We start from the raw sequence: 23,184 nt of genomic DNA, 5'->3' as shown, positions 1-23,184 counted from the left end.
ACTTGTAATTATTATTATTATTATTATTATTATTTTTATTATTACTGGGAATAGTTTTTTTTAGATTTGTGATTGTTTTATATACTTATAGATATATTTTTAAACATTATTATTATTATTATTATTATTATTATTATTATTATTAAATATTATTATTATTATTATTATTATTATTATTATTATTATTATTTCAGTATTTGCTGCACTCTTGTTTTATTCAGATCTATTTGCAGTTGTCAAAGCTGTAATTTGTCCATTCTTAAACCCACTTTTTATCAGGATTCAAATCACCATTGAACAATGTTGCACTTTTATGCATTGCCACATAAGTGTTAAAACAATTTCATGTTTTTCATTGCTCACTACAATGTACTTGTACATGTGTATTAGTACAGGACAGTACATAACAGTTTTATTATAATTATAGCTTTGATTTTAATTAAATGTACCGGTAATCTAAGTATGTAAAATGCATTGCAGATAGTCGCTTCTTGATATTTTCCAGATTAGTTGCAGCACTTTCATTTGATAACTTTTGGCAGACTAATTAGTTTGTTGTGTTGTTTAGGTTTTATTTGTGATGAATCCAAACATTCAGCCAGTAGCATCTAAAATTCATGAGATGATCCTCAGTCACCCCTTGGCTCCAGATAACTTAGCTCCTGCTCTTATGAACTTTTATACAGGTATAATGAGAGCTTCCATCTGCAAATTCGTTATTTTTTGTGCAACTCCTTGAGTGTTTGTGCTGTAATGTACGTGAGATACAGGGACTTAATTCTTTTTATTTTGGCTTTTTTATATACAGATGTAGAAACTACTGGCAGCTCTAATGAGTTTTACGACAAATTTAGTATAAGGTATCACATCTCCATCATAATGAAGAGTTTGTGGGAAGACTTGGGACACCGCCAAGCCATCATGAACCAAAGCAGGTAAGACTGAGAGGAATGATGGCAAACTAGAGACAGTTTGTAATCACTGAGGATTGTATTACTGACAGGTGTAATGGCAGAAGCAAAAAGGACTCTGTAGGTTTCTGTTTTCTTTATATGGAAGATCATATACATATTCATGTTCTAACAAAACCAACCAGTACTATTTTGAGGAAATCGGGTTGTCTTCCATGAACCCTCAAACCTAAGTGTTTATGGAATCCATGGGATTTCTCGGATAAAACTTTCAAATTGGTATAAAAGATAAAAAAGAATAAGCAGACAAAATACGGTTATATGAATAAGCAGCTATTTTTAAAAACAATGATGATTAACAACGGCAATAAAATCTTAAATGGTTTGATAGCACAAGACTAGTGTTACTAATATTTTGTAAGAACACAACCACACTTTTGAGTTTAAGGAACATAATTTTTTTCGATGTTTCAAACATCATAATCAGCCATAGTGAGTATACCATTAAAATTTTTACAAGATAATCCATATTATTATATATAACAGTATTTTCTATCAACACAATGATTCTTTGTAGATTAGAAGTTCCTTTCAAGCAGATATTAAAATTCATACTAACCAACAATAACAGCAGAGATCAAATTACAATCAGTGTTCTTGTTTCACTTCTGTTTTTCGAAAAAAAGACTCACACCGTTCAGGTTTAGTTTCAAATTATTTCAGTACTTATTATTCCCTTTCAGTACAAATTATGTTTAGTGAAAACTCTCATTGACAGGGCATATAAAATTAACAACACTACCCAGGGTTTTCAAAATGATATCAATACTCTTTCTACTATTCGTGAACGTAAAGGCATATTAGAAATGTTACAATAATTACAAATTAAGAAGATTCTAAACATGATGTGTCCAACTGCCATTTTTGCAAACTACCAAGTACAATGGTTCTACTCATCTTATACTAGAAAGAAAATGTTGTTTATTATTAGCAAGTATTGTAAGGATTTAAAATGTCAGAGTAAGTTCCTCTCCATTCAAACTTTTTTAGTCCAAAGGATTTTATTCTGGATTCTTTCAAATCACCGTGTTGTGTACAAATTTACTTGTGGGGGCGGTGGTGCTCGCTATATTGGTAAAACCAACAGGCATTTTTACACACATGTATAAAATGACCACCTGGTTACGGCTCTAGTTTTTTCTTAAAGTTGTTATTAACAAATAACATTTTATTGCCGTTGTTTATCGTCAAAAAAGCAGTTAATAATTAACCTTGGAAAATGAAAACCGTGGTTAAAAGTCAAAAATAGATAGAAGTGATCTCAAATTCAAGCATTGGCCAGTGTAATAATTCACAAATGTGATACATGTAGGTATGGTTTTTATTGTAGGACGGATCATTTTGTTTCGCTTTGTTAACATGTTAATCAATGATACCACATTCCTGCTGGATGAATCATTGGACTCACTGAAAAGCATCAATGAAACACAACAGATGATGGCAAATGCCACTGAATGGGATGCACAACCAAGAGTAAGGCTAAATTTATTTATTAACATTCTGAGTAATGGAGGGCAACTGGGAAGGGGGCAGTTTCCCTTTTGCGAATTTATCAAAATATAAAAGAAACAAAACAAATTCCATATTTTAAGTTCCATTCTCCATTGCTGTCAGCTAGACTAACATGTCAAGCAAAGTTTCCTTGCACTCAGAGCACAGGTGGACCACCCTCAGTTGGTGTTGTTGTTATCTATCTGCAGAAGGGTAAATATGTTACTGTGGTTGCAATTTGCTTGACAATAAAGTTTAAAAAGAAGTAATTCAATAAAAGATCAAACAGAGTGTCAACTGAGTCCTGTGTTATGTTTTTTGGTTGTTCCAAGCTGTTTTATGCATCATTTTGTGAGATCTTTTCTCAACCGCCAGTTTAGAGAGTTGAGAAAATTGACAAGGCAGGCAACACTGAGCTACGGCCGGTGACCACAACTTGATCAAACTGGAACTGAGGCCAAACCAGTGAAATTCTCACCTTAAACAACCAGCATCCAATTGATTAGGATGTCCCCATACCTTCGCCAAATTTGAGCTTCATCTTTCTAAAACTCACCAAAAAAAGGCTATCCTGAAAGCCATAATGAAGCTTTCTCAACATGATCAGTGCTAGAAATCAGACCAATGGAATTCAAAGCATTTGAGTCTATTCGAATCTACCAATCAGTACAACATGACTGTGTTGAGCTTTTGAACTGCCAACAGTCGCATTACACGGATTGGTTGATTCAAATAGACTCAAATGCTTTGAATTCCTTTGGTCTGTTTTTTTGTGCAATGATCATGTTGAGCAGCTTTATTATTCTACAGATGGATAACAACAACACCAACAGAGTGTGCCGGTCCACCTTTGCTTAAAATAGGTGTCTCTGTCGCAGGATTCATGATCAGCTGTGTAGCCAGGTTAACTTACCCTGGCCAAGTCATTATATTATCGGTACTAACACTAAATGTTAATATTTGATATTTTAGTTGCTGGCCCATTGCCAAGCAACCTGTATCCTATCCTTCCTACCTCATGTGATGTATCTATTCAAAGTTAGAAGCAAGCATTATTTAATTAACCCATTTTCTCCTGAACTGCCTCCTATGACAAGTGAAATCGTCTGGCATTTGACAAAAATCTCTTGAGCAAGTCTCAATTCCAGGAGTCAATGGCTTATGACAGCTATCCCTTGACAAATACACACTATTACCAATGAATATTTGCTGCCTGTTCTATTGTTGATTACTTTATTCTGATCGTCTTTTCTTGCAGTAGTGCGTACCTCTCGTTTACGACAGCTTACAACAGATGAGCGTCAGTGTCGCTCATATCTAACTCTTGTGCGCGGTGAATAGCTTGTGGGATGCTACACAAATGAAATCAATCAAATTAACATATATCAACTCAAATGTCGGTTTTTGAGGGGAGGGGAAAACCGGAGTACCCGGAGAAAAAACCTCTCGGAGCGGAGTAGACAACCAACAAACTCAAACCCACATATAACGCCGGATCTGGGAATCGAACCCAGGCCACACTGGTGGGGAGGCGAGTGCTCTAACCACTGCGCCAGCCCTGCTCCCTCCCTCCCCTCCCATTCGAGAAACGAAACACAATTTCTTTTTGAAATAGTCTTGGTCCAGTCTGGTCCATGGCATATTGCCGGTAAGATCGACCTTTTTGTAGGGACATAGCCTAGAAAAACCCTGGTTTACATCCCATTCATCACAGTAAAACAACTGTCAAGGTACGTGGTGTTTTAGTATTTGGATCAAAATTAATGCTGGTAGTCAATGTGCAGCTATGTCACTATTGTTTACATTACTCATTAACACGAAGAGCGATAGCTTTTGGATTTTTTTTCAACAATATATCGCTTTAATCTAACCCCAAAATCATTCAGATAGTCAAAACTTCATATTTATGATCCCATTTCCTTCGCTTTTTGTTTGTCGCCATTATGATTTGCGATACTTTAGGTTCACATGTTCATAAGTTTTTTTTTTACATCTCATAGATGTTTAAGATTTTCAATTACAAACTCTGTTTTGATTGGCCACTCTACCTCACTGTGCAAATAGTTCACCCTGAAGTCAAAATAGGCAGGTTTCTGACGACGAAACGAAACAAAAAATAGGCACGCACTCTACTCTAATATTGAGGATGCGTCCCCAAAACAATTTTAACTCTTAAAAAAATTTATCAGATTTGGGACAACTGAGAATCCTGTCTTGGACCTACTATTTGGAAAAAGGTGAGGTGTAAATCACTTTGTTTGCCTATTTTTATGAATATTACAGAAATCGTAAAAAAATGTAACAGTTCATATGGTATTGGGGGACGGCAGCCTCAAAATTAGTGACGTTTGTATGGATTTCTAACTATGTTTAAAGTCCGTAACTTGGGGCGCTTTTCATTTGACAGAACTGACCGGCCAGACCAGGTATTTGGAAGGACAACCTCTACAGCGGCATCAAATTAACACACATCGAGGATAATATATACTCCTCTGGAAGAATCCGAGGGATTATCATGCAAGTGTTCCTTCTTCAAATTGTTGCATTTTCTATGCAAAACTGACTGGTCTGGCCGGACAGTTCCGACAAAAGGAAAGCGCCCTTGGTCTCTGTTCGACCTAAAGGCATCAAACTTGTACGGACGGCTAATCAATGTGATGGTTATCTTTTATGTGATGGTGCCAATTTATCGTGTTCGTTCAAAAGGAGTGTGCTAGTACGCCTCGAAAGCGTTGCGTCTCGGAAACGCTTTCAAGGCAGCAAAAAGCAAATAACGGTGATTCCTTCGTAAAAAAGCTCGATTTTCTGATGAGCGGATTTCGCCTTTCGTTACAGTGGCAATAGTAGGGAGTTTACGCAAGGAAGTCGAAGACGGCTACGAGAACGCCACAAAATAATACGATTAATGAACGAAAAAAAACGCCCTGCACGCCTTGCAACGCGCGTTTTGCTTTTTTACACATTTTTTTTTTGCCGTCTTCGTCCTGAAAACAACGACGTGAATTGACCAAATTTGAGCGGGTTGTGTAGAGGAACGTGAGAACCTGACGAAACATTTTAAATTTACATCCCAAACAACCATACCCCTCATGCCAATGTTGAAACACACTTTCCATTCCGAACGACTTGGAGATATCAAGAAATTGCTACAATGAACGGGAAATAAAACTTTTAGGCAAAGTTCTCGTTTGGCGTCGTCTTCGTCCATGCGTACGATCCCTAATATTGGCTCTAACACACCAAAGAGTTGTGCCGATGGAAGCATTGAAGAAAGGTTTTGGCGGGGAAAAATAGCTTGTCATTGCAAATCTTAAAGTGCCCTTATCGAAATGTGTTTATTTCCCCCATCTGAATCTAAGTACTCGGAATACCTGAAAGGTATCCGAGTTCTAATCTCGGTTGACCTTTTTGGGTGCAGCAAAATGCAAAATAGGATTAGTACACGGGGATTTTATTGGTTAAAAGCTATGCGCGATAACCCCTTGGTAAAGGTAAAGTCTCTGTTACGAGCCTAGAAGGCTCCCCAAGGGAGAGGTTGTACGTAATTGATACAAACAAAATCCAGATAGAAAATTTTACTTTGAATAAAATGACCCTAAAATCTCGCAAATTAAACATTTGTACAAAAGTTTCTTGAACTTATTAACATTATCAGCGGAGAAAAAATCGTTCGGCCAAGCATTTCCAGCTGTCAATTGACTATTCAAAAGTTAATACCATTTGTTCGTCCATATCTGCACATATTGCGTATAGGGAGCTTGAACAAATTGACACGACGTACTTGCAAGGACTTCATTTAAAAATACAAGTTTGCGTTATTCATATCACTACGATTTTTATTTCATGTCATTTCGCATTAAAAATGCGTAGTAACTGTTTCTTGAAGGAATTAACTGGTATCAGTGGTCTATAAAATTAAGCGTAGAGAGATTTCCAACTGAAAATTTATCGTACTTTTGTGCTGTCAATATATCCCATTCAAAAGAATGGTCACTTTTGTCGTCCATATCTTATGGTTTTTAGGGAACTTGAACGAAACGAGGACGATTAACGGCTACAAGGACTTCACCAAGGAGTTTATACAAGTTCGCGTTATTCATATCACTGCGAAACTATTTCTTGTCATTTCAATCTTGAAAAAAATGCAAAAGTAACAAAAAAAGAACTTAAACTGGTATGAGTGGGTAAAACTAGAGAGAGAGCTGAAAGTTTACGCTCATGTGCTGGATCCTCCACAAAACTTAAAAGTTGAATTTGGTCAACAACCGTCGCCCATTAGGGAGTTTAACGAAAACCACGACTGCTACCGGGACGAAAACGTCACTTCAAAATATGTTGAATTTTGGTTCTTTCAACCACCAATATATTACTGCTTTTTGGGGTTGTCGTGCCGAAGCCGTTGTCGTGTCTTAAACTCCCTGTTTAGGAGATGACGGCAAAGAAATGTACCAAAATGTAAAACGTACTTGCAGAGCGTGCAGAGCCACTGTTTTTTGCTCACTAAAGTTATTGTTTTGTAGCGTCGTCGTTGCCGTCGGCGTCGTCGTTTCGTAAGCTCCCTATTAGAGGATCTAGTACGGCCGTTAGAAAAGGATGGATTATTTTCCAAGTTAACATTACAAAAACCTTTAATATATTTAAAAAGTTGTCTTAACTAATCACAACGAATTTCCAAGTCCATCCATCCTGACTTATAGTCTTTCATTATAAGCAGAGTCCTTGCCGAGAATCATCCATTTGGACCCGTTTCGTTGGATTCGTTCTAATTTGTCTGACAAATATTCAGAATTTTTCTGACGCGGCTTCCAAGGGAGGCACGCATATTCTACGATTGGACGAACCAGTGATAGATACCCATATAGCCTCGGGACATCTTTAAGTAGGCCCAAGACGCGGTTAGCTTTTGCAGCAATTGCAAGCACGTGTGTCCTCCAAGACAGATGTTAGAAATGGTTACACCTGACCAAGAAGTTTATGCGAGATTTTTATGTTAAGTTAAGATGTTTGTGTTTATGTTTTGTAAATGTCTTTAGATTGTTGAGAGCAGTTCAAGCGATCTTTGTATGGAAAGAAGGATTTGACGCCAACGCAACAGTGAAAAATGTAAGAAAGGAAATTGTAACAAAGGATTAGCTTGAATTTGAACGTAGGCGAGATGACTGGATACCCTCGAGTGCTAGCTACGTGACTACAAAACTACACTCCTACGGTAATTGGACCATCTGCGATGAATACATTCATGTCCGCGGAAAAAAGGGTAAAGCCGAACGTTTTTCGCAACCAGTATTTTTCAGCAACGCTGTCGTTTATTCGCAGTAACCGCCTGTTACTTAAAGAAAGCCAGCTGTAAAAGATTATGAAGACATTTCGTCAGGATTCAGCGAGCGAGGGCTGAAATTTACACACCATTATGAGGTTTCTATTTGCCTGATGTCCATTGTAGTATTTTTCTTTTGTACACAAGTTCTCCATTTGGACTTGTTGTTCCTTTTGGAAGAAGGGCACAGTACACTATGGTATCAGCACCTATGAAGGGACAAAAATCAACCACGTGAAAAGCGTTGGAGACGAAGCCACAGCCGCCGGGATATATGTTTATTATATATATATAAAAATCATTCACAAAAATGGTTGGGAAGATTGCGTGATAATTTAAAACATCGATAAATAATATGGATGCTTCTAAGTTCTAAAACCGACATGAAAAAAAAGAAAAAGAAAAAAAAAAGAAAGAAAATCTGGCCGTCATCTGGAGACCTGAGCCCATTGGCTCCACACATATCAGTCCTCACCCAACCCGGACACACCTAAATGAAAAAGACATCTTATAGTTTTTGTGTTTACGGGCTATAAATTGCCGTATTGCACAATGTCAACGGTCTGGTGTAAGCAAGTAAGCAAGCAAGCTAGTAGATTGTTCACAGTCCCCCATTTTCCCGGGTCACCTCGCAGCTCTTACAAGGTCTCACCTGATTGGAGACCATCCTTGAGGTTTAACAAAAGAACAAATAACAGAAGCAATGGACCCTAGGCCTAAAACAAAGGGCCCATTGTTTCTGTTACCCTAGGCCTAAAACAAAAGGGCCATTGTTTCTGTTATTTGTTCTTTTGTTAAACCTCAAGGGTGGTCTCCAATCAGGTGAGAGACCTTGTAGGAGCTGGGAGGCTACCGATTTTCCCGTTTGATCTTCAGGATCGAGCACAAACTGCCGCCATCTTTGTTTTCAAACAGCGAGCGCGAACTGGGGAGAGCGAGCAAGTAGGTAAGACCTCAAGAACTGTGATGTCAGATCGACGGCCTTCCAACGAAACGGACCGAGATTTTCTCGAGCTGCTTTTTATTATCTAGTACTACTTTTAACTAGCAGTAATCAAGGATTAGTGAGGTGAATTCGATGCCTGTTCCTGAGGCATTTGAAAGTAGTTGTAAGTTTTCGAGCAGGGGCCTCAAAAAAGCCGTCCGGCCCTGCTAGGATCGCGTAAATATTTCGGCTGGCCAACACCAGCCTTCTTCAGGTTTAGCGAATGGATAAATGCTTCTTACAAGATCTTTATATTTACCGGAAACGACATAAAAAGGCTACGTGATGTGTAAAATTAATAAAAAAACGGAAATTCATAAAAAAGAGGAAAGAAAAATAATACATGATAACAAGATAAAAGAAACAAAAGAAAATTAAAAGGTAGCTAAACTAAATTACATTGCATCTCTTCTGGTAAGGCCTGCAGGCTCCAGTGTTTTTCCTCTGTGTATGAGAAAAGCCTCACGAGCTTTTCTGATGGAGTCACGACTAGTCTGCAATTGTTCGAGCGGTATAAAAGAACACAAGATGTTTCTCAAATAGCAATGACACAGACATCCTACACCCTGTCCCTAAGCACTGGCACACCAAAACAACCTGTCACTTTGTTTTCATTGGTGCGAAAAGCATTCAAAGCATTTATTGTAGATTTCGATTACAAATAACAGTCATAACACATTCAACAATCAGACAGACAATAATAATCGGTGTAATATACATTTCCATAAGCTAGCATATCGATGTCCTCTCTGTTGACTATATTTCAGGTGTATAGGACAACTGCAGACGTCTCCAGACCGCAGACTGCAGACTGCCGACTGCCTACAAATAGCACTGATAAACAGACTGAGTATTTAAGTCTAAGCACCCATTTTAAAATGGTTAGCTTTCAATCCAGGGCCGTACCAAGGGGTGGTGAAGACTCGCGCTGAGCACCACATTTTAAAAGCACATTTAATGTTTAGATCGTAAAAACCTCCGCAATACAGTTCCACGATCGTCGTCAGTGTCTCTGGCAGTTAATGTATATTCCCATAAACTCCAATTTCAGCACAAACTCCGGTTTTCGGAAAGACAAAGTCAGATACTCGCCAAAACCAACTTCGATTTAAAACAACAAAAAACACAAAGTCCGATTTAGAAAAAAAACTAAGATGTTCCTTAAGCCAGTTCTCATGCCTTTCGTTGGTTCCTTTTTTTGACTAATTTCCACCATAAATGAAGGACAGATGCCGGTCATTCGAAAATAACGGTACAGGAGAATAACAAAAAAAAAATGGAACAAAAAAAAAAATTGGGAAATAAAGACACTCCGACTCTGTCCCCGGCCCCGACCCCGAACCGACCCCAACCCCGGCCTCGGCCTCGACGCCGCGTTTTGGCCGCTACCCAAGAAAACTACCAAAAATAGCAAATGTGCTCAACGGCCCTTTCACGAAGTCATGGCTTCAATAGTTTCTGACATTTTACGATTGACATTTAAACTTTTGTTTTGCAAGATCCGAGATAAATTTAAAGGAGCCGAGAACTCAAACATAGGGATGTGAGCGATGTGCGATTCAGAGATTTCATTGTCCGCGAACTCACGGCTATCCGCGAAAAACTGGCAGGATTTGTGCAAGATCGACTTGATCGCTCCGGCAAATTCTTCAAAGACGGCGTCAGTTTGATGTATCACAGCATCGGAAAATGCAGGCCACAAGTTAAAAGTGAAGTCTATAAAACCGAGTCTGTCCATGTACAGTGATGTCTTACAGACATACTTCACTTCTTCACAGCCTTCCAATACATGTGGTGTTATTGGTTATACATTTCAGGGGCACAGCTAATTTTGAACATCAGCCTCCTATAATTTCTCTCAGCCTGTTTTTTAAAGTTAGGCTTCAGCCTTCCACTAACTCACCTGATGAAAGTGTCCACTTGATGTCAAGCTCACTGAGAATGTACAACTGTTTAGGTCATTGCTGGTGTAAAACACTGTTCACCAGTCTCATGTCAGCACAGAGACACAGCTTCCCATTTGGTTTCGCCATAACAACCACTGGTGAAATTGAGGTTTTAGGCCCTTCTGTTCTTTCTTTAGCATTGACAAATTTTGAAGCCGTTTGCTAGGGCCTTTATAATTATGTTAAACATCAAATAAGATGTATAATTACATCATTCAATAAACTACAGGTATTGCAAAATCATGTAGCACCATTTATTTCAAGGTGGATTACGTGACGCTATCTTATTATTAAGTTTTACTTTAAGCTAAATAAATGAAACAAACTTGGTTGTTCTAGTCTCACAGAAAGGAGAACCAAACAAAAGTTTATAATAATTACAAACTTTTAATTATTATTATTATGGTAGTATTAGTTAAATATACAGCTGTAACTGTACAGTATCTAGATGATCTGGGTCCTCATTATGTTACTTGTTTCTGGAACATTCATTATGGGTAGTATTATTTTTTCTTTGGCATTGTTTTTTAGAATTATAGGTGGAACATTTGGGTTTTCAAGTTGCCAAACATGATGCACATGTACATGGGTTGACTCTCGTCTTCATCATTTTGTATCACAGTACTTATTATTACCATAACAGTAAAACTGTCATTAGTTTCATTATTATATATTTTATTTTCATTTGGCAATTTACACATTATTATTATTATTATTATTATTATTATTATTATTATTCTATCTCCTATAACTTTATGCCCCTTTACAACACAATAGCCAATTTCATTCCTTGGGCCTAGGGCTAAAATGAGGTAGAAGTCTATCCTACTTGATAGAGAGTGTCTTTCGTAGGATGCGAGATGTTCCTAGCAGTGCAATCTTCTGTAGATCACTAATTTTGATGTTACCCGGATTTGTTTGGTGTATTTCTCCAAGCCCTTTTTTATTAGTCCCACCGCTCCAATAACAACTGGGATCGTTGTGGCTTCATCCCCCACATTCGCTCAATCTCGATTTCGAGGTCTTTATATTTTGACAGCTTTTCAGTAACTTTAACTGAAGTGTTCTTTTCAGTAGGGATGGACATATCAATGAGTAGGCTTTTCTCCTGTTTGTCTTTTATTACAATGTCTGGTCTGTTGGCTTTATCTCACGGTCTTTCTGTATTTGCATATACCACAATATTGTGGGATATTATTATTATTATTATTAAAATTATTATTATTATTATTATTGTTATATTATTTTTATTATTTTAATAAAAGTTATTGTTATAATGTTGTTCCCTGTGGCAAATAAGGATTCTTCAAATGTAAAACTTAAACTACAATATTATATTAAACAGTATCATTTTTATTGTTTCATTCAACAGCCTCAGATTGTGGACCAGTACTTTTCGGAATCGTCAGACAATTTTAAGCTTGTGAATGTCACCTTACGAAATGCTCTTCATTTAGCTAGAGTAGGTGACACAATATTAATATAATGTAATTCACAGGTTTAAGAGTGAATTATATGCAGCCTGATTTGGCATTTTTGGCAGGAAAGTCAGAGAACAATACAGTAATTTTCTTTTCCCTGGTTTTAAACAGCTTCAGTTGACAGCAAACACAAACTACCCTGAAGATGGCTTAACACCGAAAACGTTCAGTTTTTTACTTTGTAAAGGATTTTTAGCCTTAATTGTAAATACTAGTCAAACACCTGATAGTTTTCTGATGAAGTAAAATGGAAAGCACTCAATCCAATAGTTTGATTCTTAACATTAGCTACAATTCTTTTATCCAAGCAAATCTGTTGGTGTATTGAAATATGAACTGATTTTTAGTTATGTTCCATTCCTATTTTTGAAGACAGAGATTTTTAAGATAATCCACAGTATGCTGGTATCTACAGAGAGTCGGGATTCTTGTCTTTCCTTCATTGCTACAGTGTTGCGGAGAAATCACCGCAAAGCTCAATTACAGGTCAGTCACAATACACACTGTCACTCTTTACATAAAATGAAAGACATTTCCTAGTATCAGAGATAAAAGGTCTGATACTGAAACATGTTGCTCATCTTCGTTATTACTTGACTGTCCTCAGAAAGGATCAAGTATGTCTCACACCAACCAGTTGTAATTAATTATTAATTTTATTGAAAACTGGTGCTGAATTGTACAAACTAGCCAAACATTGAACTTAGTTCAATGGAATGCTCTCATTTGATGAAAGGGTAAGATAAATGAGGACTTGATTGTGACAAAATGTAAAAGTGGGTTGTAAGTGCTTTTCACTGTAAAAATGATCTTTGTAAGGGAATGCTATGATTTAATAGCCTTTTTTATTCTAGTTTGAGAGTGACAGCAGGTTATTGCAATAACTGCTTTTTGAAGCCCTGGTGTCAGAATGTCAAGCTAGTTTTAGACACTCCAGTAAATTGCTATGGCGTGGTGACTCTTTGTGATTCACAGAAGTGGTAAAATTAAGTTTTTCCCTATTATTATTATAAAGTGTTTACTTCTGCACAGACAACATATTTTTGTATACAAATACAAGTGTTGTCACAAGAAAATGTTTTGTATGTAGGTTGACGATAGACAAGTTGCTTCTGATGGATTTATGTTGAATGTCATGACTGTGTTACAGCAGCTCTGTGCAAAGGTTAAAATTGAGAAGGTATAAACTAGCTGTTTTACTTGATCATTATATACATTAATGAATGAAGTAATATAATAATATTATTATGAAATCAAGTGAAGCTACTGTATCATCCTCACAGTTATGAATGCAGTTGCTAAAATTACATTATAACTGCGAGGATCATAGCCTCACTTGATATATACATTTAGTTAACCTTCCATTGATTTTACATGTGGACCCACGCAGAATAATAGTGATGGCAGCAGGATGAAATTTTATTTAATAAAAACTATAGTAAATTGCATTCATTTTCTCACACACTTTGCTACCCAACAGTTCTTTGGATACATACTGGTCACTGAAGTCTGCACATGTATGATTTGGTAAAAATATTCATAGTATGTTGGAAAAGTCCTCTAATGATCGTAAAATTTAATTACTAATTAAACAATAACAGTTATTGAAATAGAGGTGAATAGTGGTTGATATTAGTTTGGCACTTGAGCAACGGACTAAACCAAAGTGAAATGGGAAGCCATTTTGTTTTTCTCAGTTTTTTCAGAGGTGAATGGTACTTGATATTTACCTCTAAGCAAGCCAATCAGAATGCATGGAAAGCGCTATTCACGTGACTGTGTTGTATGTAGTAATGACAGGTTTTCCAGCACCACATCAATAACAACTATTCGCTGAAGTGGAGGGGGTGGATATTTATCTCATTGCTTCGTAGTTCAGTAAATATCCACCACTAGCCTCTGACACGGACAGAGGTGAATAGCTGTTTTTAGTATAATTATACTAAAACAGTGAGATAATACAGTACACAAAGGTGATTTTGACTCATTTTCGGGTGCAAATCCAGCATGATTTGCTCTGAGGTGAATAGCAAAGGATATTTGGAGTTTGAGTAGCCAATTAGAGCACACCTTCAATGCTATCCACCATTTTAGTATAATTATACCATGATACTAACAACAGTTATTGACTAGCAGGCTATGGGGGGCCTCAGTGAGCCCTCAATATCACCTTCCATTTAATAATATCATAATTATTAGCATGAGTGGAAAAATATGTCTCACTTGAATGTAAAGATCATCTTCAGGACTTCGGACTTCAGGTGAGAATATTAACTACTACTTTTACAATTTTTTTGTTTATTTTGAAGGTGGATAACTTGTATCTTCACCATCCCAAGTCAAGAATAGACATTTCCCAGGAGTCACGTCTTAAACTCACAACACAAGAAGTTGGAGAGTGGAGACAAAAATTGGGTACTGACTTCACTTTCACTTGCTGTTTGTTTGTTACACATTTTGCTTTGAGCATCATTTCCTATAAGACACCTCAGAAAATTCCTAACAGTTTTGATTACAGTCTCATAAGAACATAGTACATGACATAAGTGCATTGGTTTTCAACAGACAGAGGAAATTCATGGTTAGAGCCCAAATTTCCCACTGAATGCTTCTTCATGGCAATTCAAGCTCATCATGTAGCATTATTACCAGCTTGTAGACGACATTCACGCAGACAGAGAGCTCTTCGCGATTTAACTCGCATGATTGAGCATTTACAATCACGTGAGAGTGAATGGATGGAAACTTCAATGGCATCTAGAAATAAAAGCTTGTTAAAAAAATGGAAAGATCAGATAAAGGTAAGGTTGTGAAAATGTGCCCAGCAGTGAAACTGCTTGCAAATAACAAATAACTTAAAAACTGCATGAATTTTGAAGAAAAGTAACAATAATTTGTCTCAAATGTTTACAGATCAAAAAGAGATGACATAGTAAACTGAAGGAAAACAAGGAAAATTATGTCCCTATATTTAAATTTGGAACGGTTAATCATCCTACATCAAGTTCCAAATACAATTACCTTATGTTAAATATTAAATTTTATATCATGTGCTCTCACATGACTGTATTATTTCTTTGCTAGAAACTTGAAAATGGTAAAGCATGTTCTGACGTTGGTTTGCTGGATGAGGAGATGTTACGTGGCTGTTTAAAGTTTTATGCATTTTTCGTGACCTGGATCTTGAGGCTTGTTAATCCATGTAAAAAGCAGTAAGTTTGTTATTGATGCTGTTCTCCTAGAAAAATTTAATTAATCCTGTCCTGTAATTTATCTTTTTTTATGGTTTGGGTCAAGTTGATGGCCTTCAGGAAGTTGTTTCCAACTTTTATGAGTCCTGCTTCCTTAAATTTAAATTAAAATATGGCCTGAAGTTGTTTAAAGTAAAATGTATACTATGCACAGAAAGGATAGTAATTTATTGCAATTAAACTTGTTTGTGTTGCAAATTCAAAATTTTGAAGAGAAAATGCGTGTCCTGTTGAGGCTTGGTAATATTGTTAATTTTCTGTTCCTATGTCTAGGCTCAAGCTTCCTCTTCCAGAGAACATATCTATGGAGCTTGCATCCCTACCAGATTACTTTGTTAGCGATGTGGCGGAGTTTCTACTCTTTGTCAACATGTAAGTTTAAACCTTTGTGCAAGGTCAAGTTGGGCAAATAAACTCTGAACAATAAAGAAACTAGACCCTCTGTGAGGGTACACTGGGTTGCCTGTGGTACGTGGAGCGTTCCAGGCAGTTTTTTTCAAGTTGGGGTTTGTAGCCGATATAACGCGCGCTCTGATTGGCTAATTGTGACTAGCCCACGGGCCGATTACGGGCTTGCAAAAAGAAAACCATATAATAAACTACTTACTGACCGAGCTAGCTCGAGCTGTACTGGGGAATATTGGCCCTGGGTCGTTTTTGTGCGGACCTCGCTGCGCTCGGTCCGTACTGCCACGACCTCGGGCCAATATTTCCCTGGCAGTGCAGCCCTCACACTCGGTTAGTAAGAAGTTATTAAGGGGTCACCCAGAAGTCATACCAGCAGAGGCCCTTTGGCTCACAGGTCCTCACACGTTTGTATGACGAAACAGATCCTTTTCTGAGGTTAAAAACCTGGCTACCGGCCTAACTCTTTTTCCTACTTTCCCAGCCACGAGAAAACCGCGGTAAATCAGCCATCGCCAAAAAAATTTTTTTTTTCTCAAACAATATTTAAAGTTAGGGGGAAAAAAATACATCATTTTAAAGCTAAGAAAATAAGCTTTCCAACAGCATATAACTTATTTACAGACAACTGAAACATTTTATAATAAAGTTGAACGAAAAAATTTAAGAAAAATAACAGTAAAATATGTTTTCCAGGCAAAATTTGGTCATTTTAGCGTTGATTACGAATGTTTGGATGCAAAACTAAAATTTTCTGCAATTTATCTGCTTTCTTGGACATAAATTCAACCGAAAACTGATGAGGCACGAATATTTTTAGATTTTTAGGAATAATAGATAACATGGATTCAATGTGTAATGTGATAATGCGATAAAAGTGTCAAATTTGCGACCCATTGCTAACGGCAACGGAAGCGATCGCATTACGAATAATTAACCTCTGTTGCCAAAAACCACCCAAATAATTGGTCAATGTAAAACGCAGACTGCAGACTGCAGACCAGGGATAAAATGCAGACAGAGGGTAAAATGCAGACTGCAGACTGCAGACTGCGTGTTAATAAAATAATAATGAAAAAAGAGTTAGAAGAGTGTTAGTAGCCGTTTGTACTTTCACACTGAAACCCCAACACAGCTCCCATCGCTTTGGTTGCCCCACCGCATGTTTTAAATCCGGATTTTCATCGAACTCTGTAAGAATTGAAGCTGTTTGAATCCTTGTTGTTGTTGGAAAAAGGATAGTTTCGTTAAGTGAGTTGCTTTTAGGCAAAGAAGTCACCACCCCGTAATTCAACTGTCCATTTTGCTGCACTGAACAAAGTAATCGAGTAATTACCCAATAACTCAATTTATTTTGACACGCATGGCTACAATTTACCAATTAACAAAGACAGAGATAACGTGGATTTTGCAACCATTTAACGTTTCAATTCAGTCGGCTTAAGCCAGTATGACTGAGGTGTAAAAATTTCTTATTAGGATCCTTTCATTCGCTTTCGTGTACGTTATGTTTATCCTTTAGTTCACAAGTTTGTTTCTTTTGCATCTGGAAGATGTAATTTTCAATTATAACCTCTCCCTAGTGGTTATCACGCATAGCTTAACCAATGAAATCCCCAGGTCCTAATTGCTCAGAATACATGAAATTCTTTGTGCATTTCGTTGCACCGAAAAAAGACAACCGAGATTATTCAGGTATTCGAAGTAGTAATTGTTGGTTTTTCGATCGATTTCCCTCGATGTACCGGTGTGACAAATAATTTGGAACATTGCAATGCATCTGGAAGCGCAAAAACAAAGCACAGATGATTTCAACGTGTATGATCGCATCCCCAAAAGGTGCAGTGACCTGCAGTCATGATAATGTGAGTTGTTGACAGATGTAAAACAGGATTGTCTTTCAAACAATCTTTATTTTATCCTTATGACTCGTTCTTTTATTATGAATATTTATTTTACCCTCAGTCTGCATTTTACCCCCAGTCTGCAGTCTGCAGTCTGCGTTTTACACTGACCGCCCAAATAACCGATTTTTCGACGGAAAATTCATCCCAGAGGATAAAACTATTCACTGGACATGTAATAAAGGTAAATATGTTCGAGCGAAAGCGAAAACAAGCGAATATTTTGACGGAAAACACAATAATGTGAGATCAAAGGAACATGTGGTGAAGAAACGCAATTGCGGCATTGCTTCGACAATAATCTTTTTAACGCTTGAAATTCCATTCAATCCACCTGGTCTAGTCTTTGAATTCACTATTATCGCTGCCCTGCGAATCTTCAGTGTTCTACATAACAGCACACTTGGTAAAAGACGGCTCAACGGGCGACAGATTGTTGTCGATGTTGTCGCCTGTCTTGTTCAGTATCCAATTGATTTGCCATTATTGAGTTTCATAAGGGTATATTTTTGTTCAAAGATCCACTAAAACGCCATTCGCGCTGCATGACTTTCGACGCCATTGCCGGTTAAGTTAATCGTTATGATGTGTCCACCAGAGAAATCTACGCATTTCCCACTACCCTCTCGATCCTAAGAAAATACGCGCAGCAGGGCTCTATGCACAAAGACACCACTTAGCAGGGGAGTGACAGGCAAGACTTTTACCAACATGGAAAAAAATAAAAATAATAAAATAAATAAAATAAATAAAACGGAGAAATCTACCCGTTTTCCAACTGGGATTGTCATGGGGCAACCCGTAATAATTTTTATTTTTATGCAAATAATGGAACTCCTGTGAGACAAATTCTGCCCTGTAGAAGGACACCGTAAGTTTAGAGCATTAGAGCATTTACTAGAAAAAAATTGCCAAGTGAACTTTCCACAACATTATTTTATCAAATCATTAATTATTCATGAGTGTAACAGCCAATAAATGAGGCATGTTTGGGTCACATGCATGAACCTTGATACCCAATGAACACTCAGAAACAATTTAATGAGCATTTTTCAATAATTAGTACACCATTAACAATAATTCCAAAAAGGACCTGAGTAATAATTATTATTATTCCATAAACAGTCATTGGTGGATATCTCTCCCCCATCTTAGCCACCTCCATCACATTACTCATCTCATCACTCCTGCGGCCTTGTGCTTTCATCTGTTTCTCGGTGTTTGAAACCCCTGATGAAACACTTGCACTCGTTTTTTATATATTTCTTTTGAAAAGTTGGTGTGATTTTTTTTTACTAGGCATGCTTTTTCAGTTTTGGAGGATCCTGTTATGAGTGATGTGGTCACTTTTCTTGTTGTGATTATATGCTCTCCAAATTACATCTCAAATCCTTATCTAGTGGCAAAAATTGTGGAGGTTAGTATTTTTAACTTGTAATTATTATTATTATTATTATTATTTTTATTATTACTGGGAATAGTTTTTTTTAGATTTGTGATTGTTTTATATACTTATAGATATATTTTTAAACATTATTATTATTATTATTATTATTATTATTAAATATTATTATTATTATTATTATTATTATTATTATTATTATTATTATTATTTCAGTATTTGCTGCACTCTTGTTTTATTCAGATCTATTTGCAGTTGTCAAAGCTGTAATTTGTCCATTCTTAAACCCACTTTTTATCAGGATTCAAATCACCATTGAACAATGTTGCACTTTTATGCATTGCCACATAAGTGTTAAAACAATTTCATGTTTTTCATTGCTCACTACAATGTACTTGTACATGTGTATTAGTACAGGACAGTACATAACAGTTTTATTATAATTATAGCTTTGATTTTAATTAAATGTACCGGTAATCTAAGTATGTAAAATGCATTGCAGATAGTCGCTTCTTGATATTTTCCAGATTAGTTGCAGCACTTTCATTTGATAACTTTTGGCAGACTAATTAGTTTGTTGTGTTGTTTAGGTTTTATTTGTGATGAATCCAAACATTCAGCCAGTAGCATCTAAAATTCATGAGATGATCCTCAGTCACCCCTTGGCTCCAGATAACTTAGCTCCTGCTCTTATGAACTTTTATACAGGTATAATGAGAGCTTCCATCTGCAAATTCGTTATTTTTTTGTGCAACTCCTTGAGTGTTTGTGCTGTAATGTACGTGAGATACAGGGACTTAATTCTTTTTATTTTGGCTTTTTTATATACAGATGTAGAAACTACTGGCAGCTCTAATGAGTTTTACGACAAATTTAGTATAAGGTATCACATCTCCATCATAATGAAGAGTTTGTGGGAAGACTTGGGACACCGCCAAGCCATCATGAACCAAAGCAGGTAAGACTGAGAGGAATGATGGCAAACTAGAGACAGTTTGTAATCACTGAGGATTGTATTACTGACAGGTGTAATGGCAGAAGCAAAAAGGACTCTGTAGGTTTCTGTTTTCTTTATATGGAAGATCATATACATATTCATGTTCTAACAAAACCAACCAGTACTATTTTGAGGAAATCGGGTTGTCTTCCATGAACCCTCAAACCTAAGTGTTTATGGAATCCATGGGATTTCTCGGATAAAACTTTCAAATTGGTATAAAAGATAAAAAAGAATAAGCAGACAAAATACGGTTATAAGAATAAGCAGCTATTTTTAAAAACAATGATGATTAACAACGGCAATAAAATCTTAAATGGTTTGATAGCACAAGACTAGTGTTACTAACATTTTGTAAGAACACAACCACACTTTTGAGTTTAAGGAACATAATTTTTTTCGATGTTTCAAACATCATGATCAGCCATAGTGAGTATACCATTAAAATTTTTACAAGATAATCCATATTATTATATATAACAGTATTTTCTATCAACACAATGATTCTTTGTAGATTAGAAGTTCCTTTCAAGCAGATATTAAAATTCATACTAACCAACAATAACAGCAGAGATCAAATTACAATCAGTGTTCTTGTTTCACTTCTGTTTTTCGAAAAAAAGACTCACACCGTTCAGGTTTAGTTTCAAATTATTTCAGTACTTATTATTCCCTTTCAGTACAAATTATGTTTAGTGAAAACTCTCATTGACAGGGCATATAAAATTAACAACACTACCCAGGGTTTTCAAAATGATATCAATACTCTTTCTACTATTCGTGAACGTAAAGGCATATTAGAAATGTTACAATAATTACAAATTAAGAAGATTCTAAACATGATGTGTCCAACTGCCATTTTTGCAAACTACCAAGTACAATGGTTCTACTCATCTTATACTAGAAAGAAAATGTTGTTTATTATTAGCAAGTATTGTAAGGATTTAAAATGTCAGAGTAAGTTCCTCTCCATTCAAACTTTTTTAGTCCAAAGGATTTTATTCTGGATTCTTTCAAATCACCGTGTTGTGTACAAATTTACTTGTGGGGGCGGTGGTGCTCGCTATATTGGTAAAACCAACAGGCATTTTTACACACATGTATAAAATGACCACCTGGTTACGGCTCTAGTTTTTTCTTAAAGTTGTTATTAACAAATAACATTTTATTGCCGTTGTTTATCGTCAAAAAAGCAGTTAATAATTAACCTTGGAAAATGAAAACCGTGGTTAAAAGTCAAAAATAGATAGAAGTGATCTCAAATTCAAGCATTGGCCAGTGTAATAATTCACAAATGTGATACATGTAGGTATGGTTTTTATTGTAGGACGGATCATTTTGTTCGCTTTGTTAACATGTTAATCAATGATACCACATTCCTGCTGGATGAATCATTGGACTCACTGAAAAGCATCAATGAAACACAACAGATGATGGCAAATGCCACTGAATGGGATGCACAACCAAGAGTAAGGCTAAATTTATTTATTAACATTCTGAGTAATGGAGGGCAACTGGGAAGGGGGCAGTTTCCCTTTTGCGAATTTATCAAAATATAAAAGAAACAAAACAAATTCCATATTTTAAGTTCCATTCTCCATTGCTGTCAGCTAGACTAACATGTCAAGCAAAGTTTCCTTGCACTCAGAGCACAGGTGGACCACCCTCAGTTGGTGTTGTTGTTATCTATCTGCAGAAGGGTAAATATGTTACTGTGGTTGCAATTTGCTTGACAATAAAGTTTAAAAGAAAGTAATTCAATAAAAGATCAAACAGAGTGTCAACTGAGTCCTGTGTTATGTTTTTTGGTTGTTCCAAGCTGTTTTATGCATCATTTTGTGAGATCTTTTCTCAACCGCCAGTTAGAGAGTTGAGAAAATTGACAAGGCAGGCAACACTGAGCTACCGGCCGGTGACCACAACTTGATCAAACTGGAACTGAGGCCAAACCAGTGAAATTCTCACCTTAACAACACCAGCATCCAATTGATTAGGATGTCCCCATACCTTCGCCAAATTTGAGCTTCATCTTTCTAAAACTCACCAAAAAAAGGCTATCCTGAAAGCCATAATGAAGCTTTCTCAACATGATCAGTGCTAGAAATCAGACCAATGGAATTCAAAGCATTTGAGTCTATTCGAATCTACCAATCAGTACAACATGACTGTGTTGAGCTTTTGAACTGCCAACAGTCGCATTACACTGATTGGTTGATTCAAATAGACTCAAATGCTTTGAATTCCTTTGGTCTGTTTTTGTGCAATGATCATGTTGAGCAAGCTTTATTATTCTACAGATGGATAACAACAACACCAACAGAGTGTGCCGGTCCACCTTTGCTTAAAATAGGTGTCTCTGTCGCAAGGATTCATGATCAGCTGTGTAGCCAGGTTAACTTACCCTGGCCAAGTCATTATAATTATCGGTACTAACACTAAATGTTAATATTTGATATTTAAGTTGCTTGGCCCATTGCCAAGCAACCTGTATCCTATCCTTCCTACCTCATGTGATGTATCTATTCAAAGTTAGAAGCAAGCATTATTTAATTAACCCATTTTCTCCTGAACTGCCTCCTATTGACAAGTGAAATCGTCTGGCATTTGACAAAAATCTCTTGAGCAAGTCTCAATTCCAGGAGTCAATGGCTTATGACAGCTATCCCTTGACAAATAACCACTATTACCAAATGAATATTTGCTGCCTGTTCTATTGTTGATTACTTTATCTGATCGTCTTTTCTTGCAGGAAGTGCGTACCTCTCGTTTACGACAGCTTACAACAGATGAGCGTCAGTGTCGCTCATATCTAACTCTTGCTTCTGAAACTCTAGAGATGATGTTGTACTTAACAAAACATGTCCAGGGACCTTTTCTAAGACCTGTAAGTATCATGTTTGTTACAAGGTTAAACACACTATTACACAATCAGGTACTGTATGGTTTGGACTAGAAATGGTTATTATATTTAACTCAGTTTTTGTCTCCCAGTAGATATAACTTAATGGTTTGAATTCACCAATGCAGTAACGTA

General features: G+C 36.6%; 1 protein-coding gene across 1 annotated transcript in view; it reads left to right on the top strand.

The window, feature by feature from the left end:
• LOC138051998 (ubiquitin conjugation factor E4 B-like) overlaps positions 1 to 23,184 on the top strand; it is a 57,437-nt gene that overhangs the window by 25,043 nt on the left and 9,210 nt on the right. The window contains exons 19-22 of the mRNA XM_068898346.1: positions 569 to 686; positions 809 to 935; positions 21,478 to 21,619; positions 22,900 to 23,034. Coding sequence (XP_068754447.1) covers positions 569 to 686; positions 809 to 935; positions 21,478 to 21,619; positions 22,900 to 23,034 — 522 coding nt within the window. The remainder of the gene's footprint in view (positions 1 to 568; positions 687 to 808; positions 936 to 21,477; positions 21,620 to 22,899; positions 23,035 to 23,184) is intronic.

This window comes from Montipora capricornis, chromosome 6, assembly GCF_036669925.1.
Source record: "Montipora capricornis isolate CH-2021 chromosome 6, ASM3666992v2, whole genome shotgun sequence".
Taxonomy (NCBI): domain Eukaryota; kingdom Metazoa; phylum Cnidaria; class Anthozoa; order Scleractinia; family Acroporidae; genus Montipora; species Montipora capricornis.
Note: the sequence above shows the minus strand (reverse complement) of the source record. Positions and strands in the feature narration are given on the sequence as shown.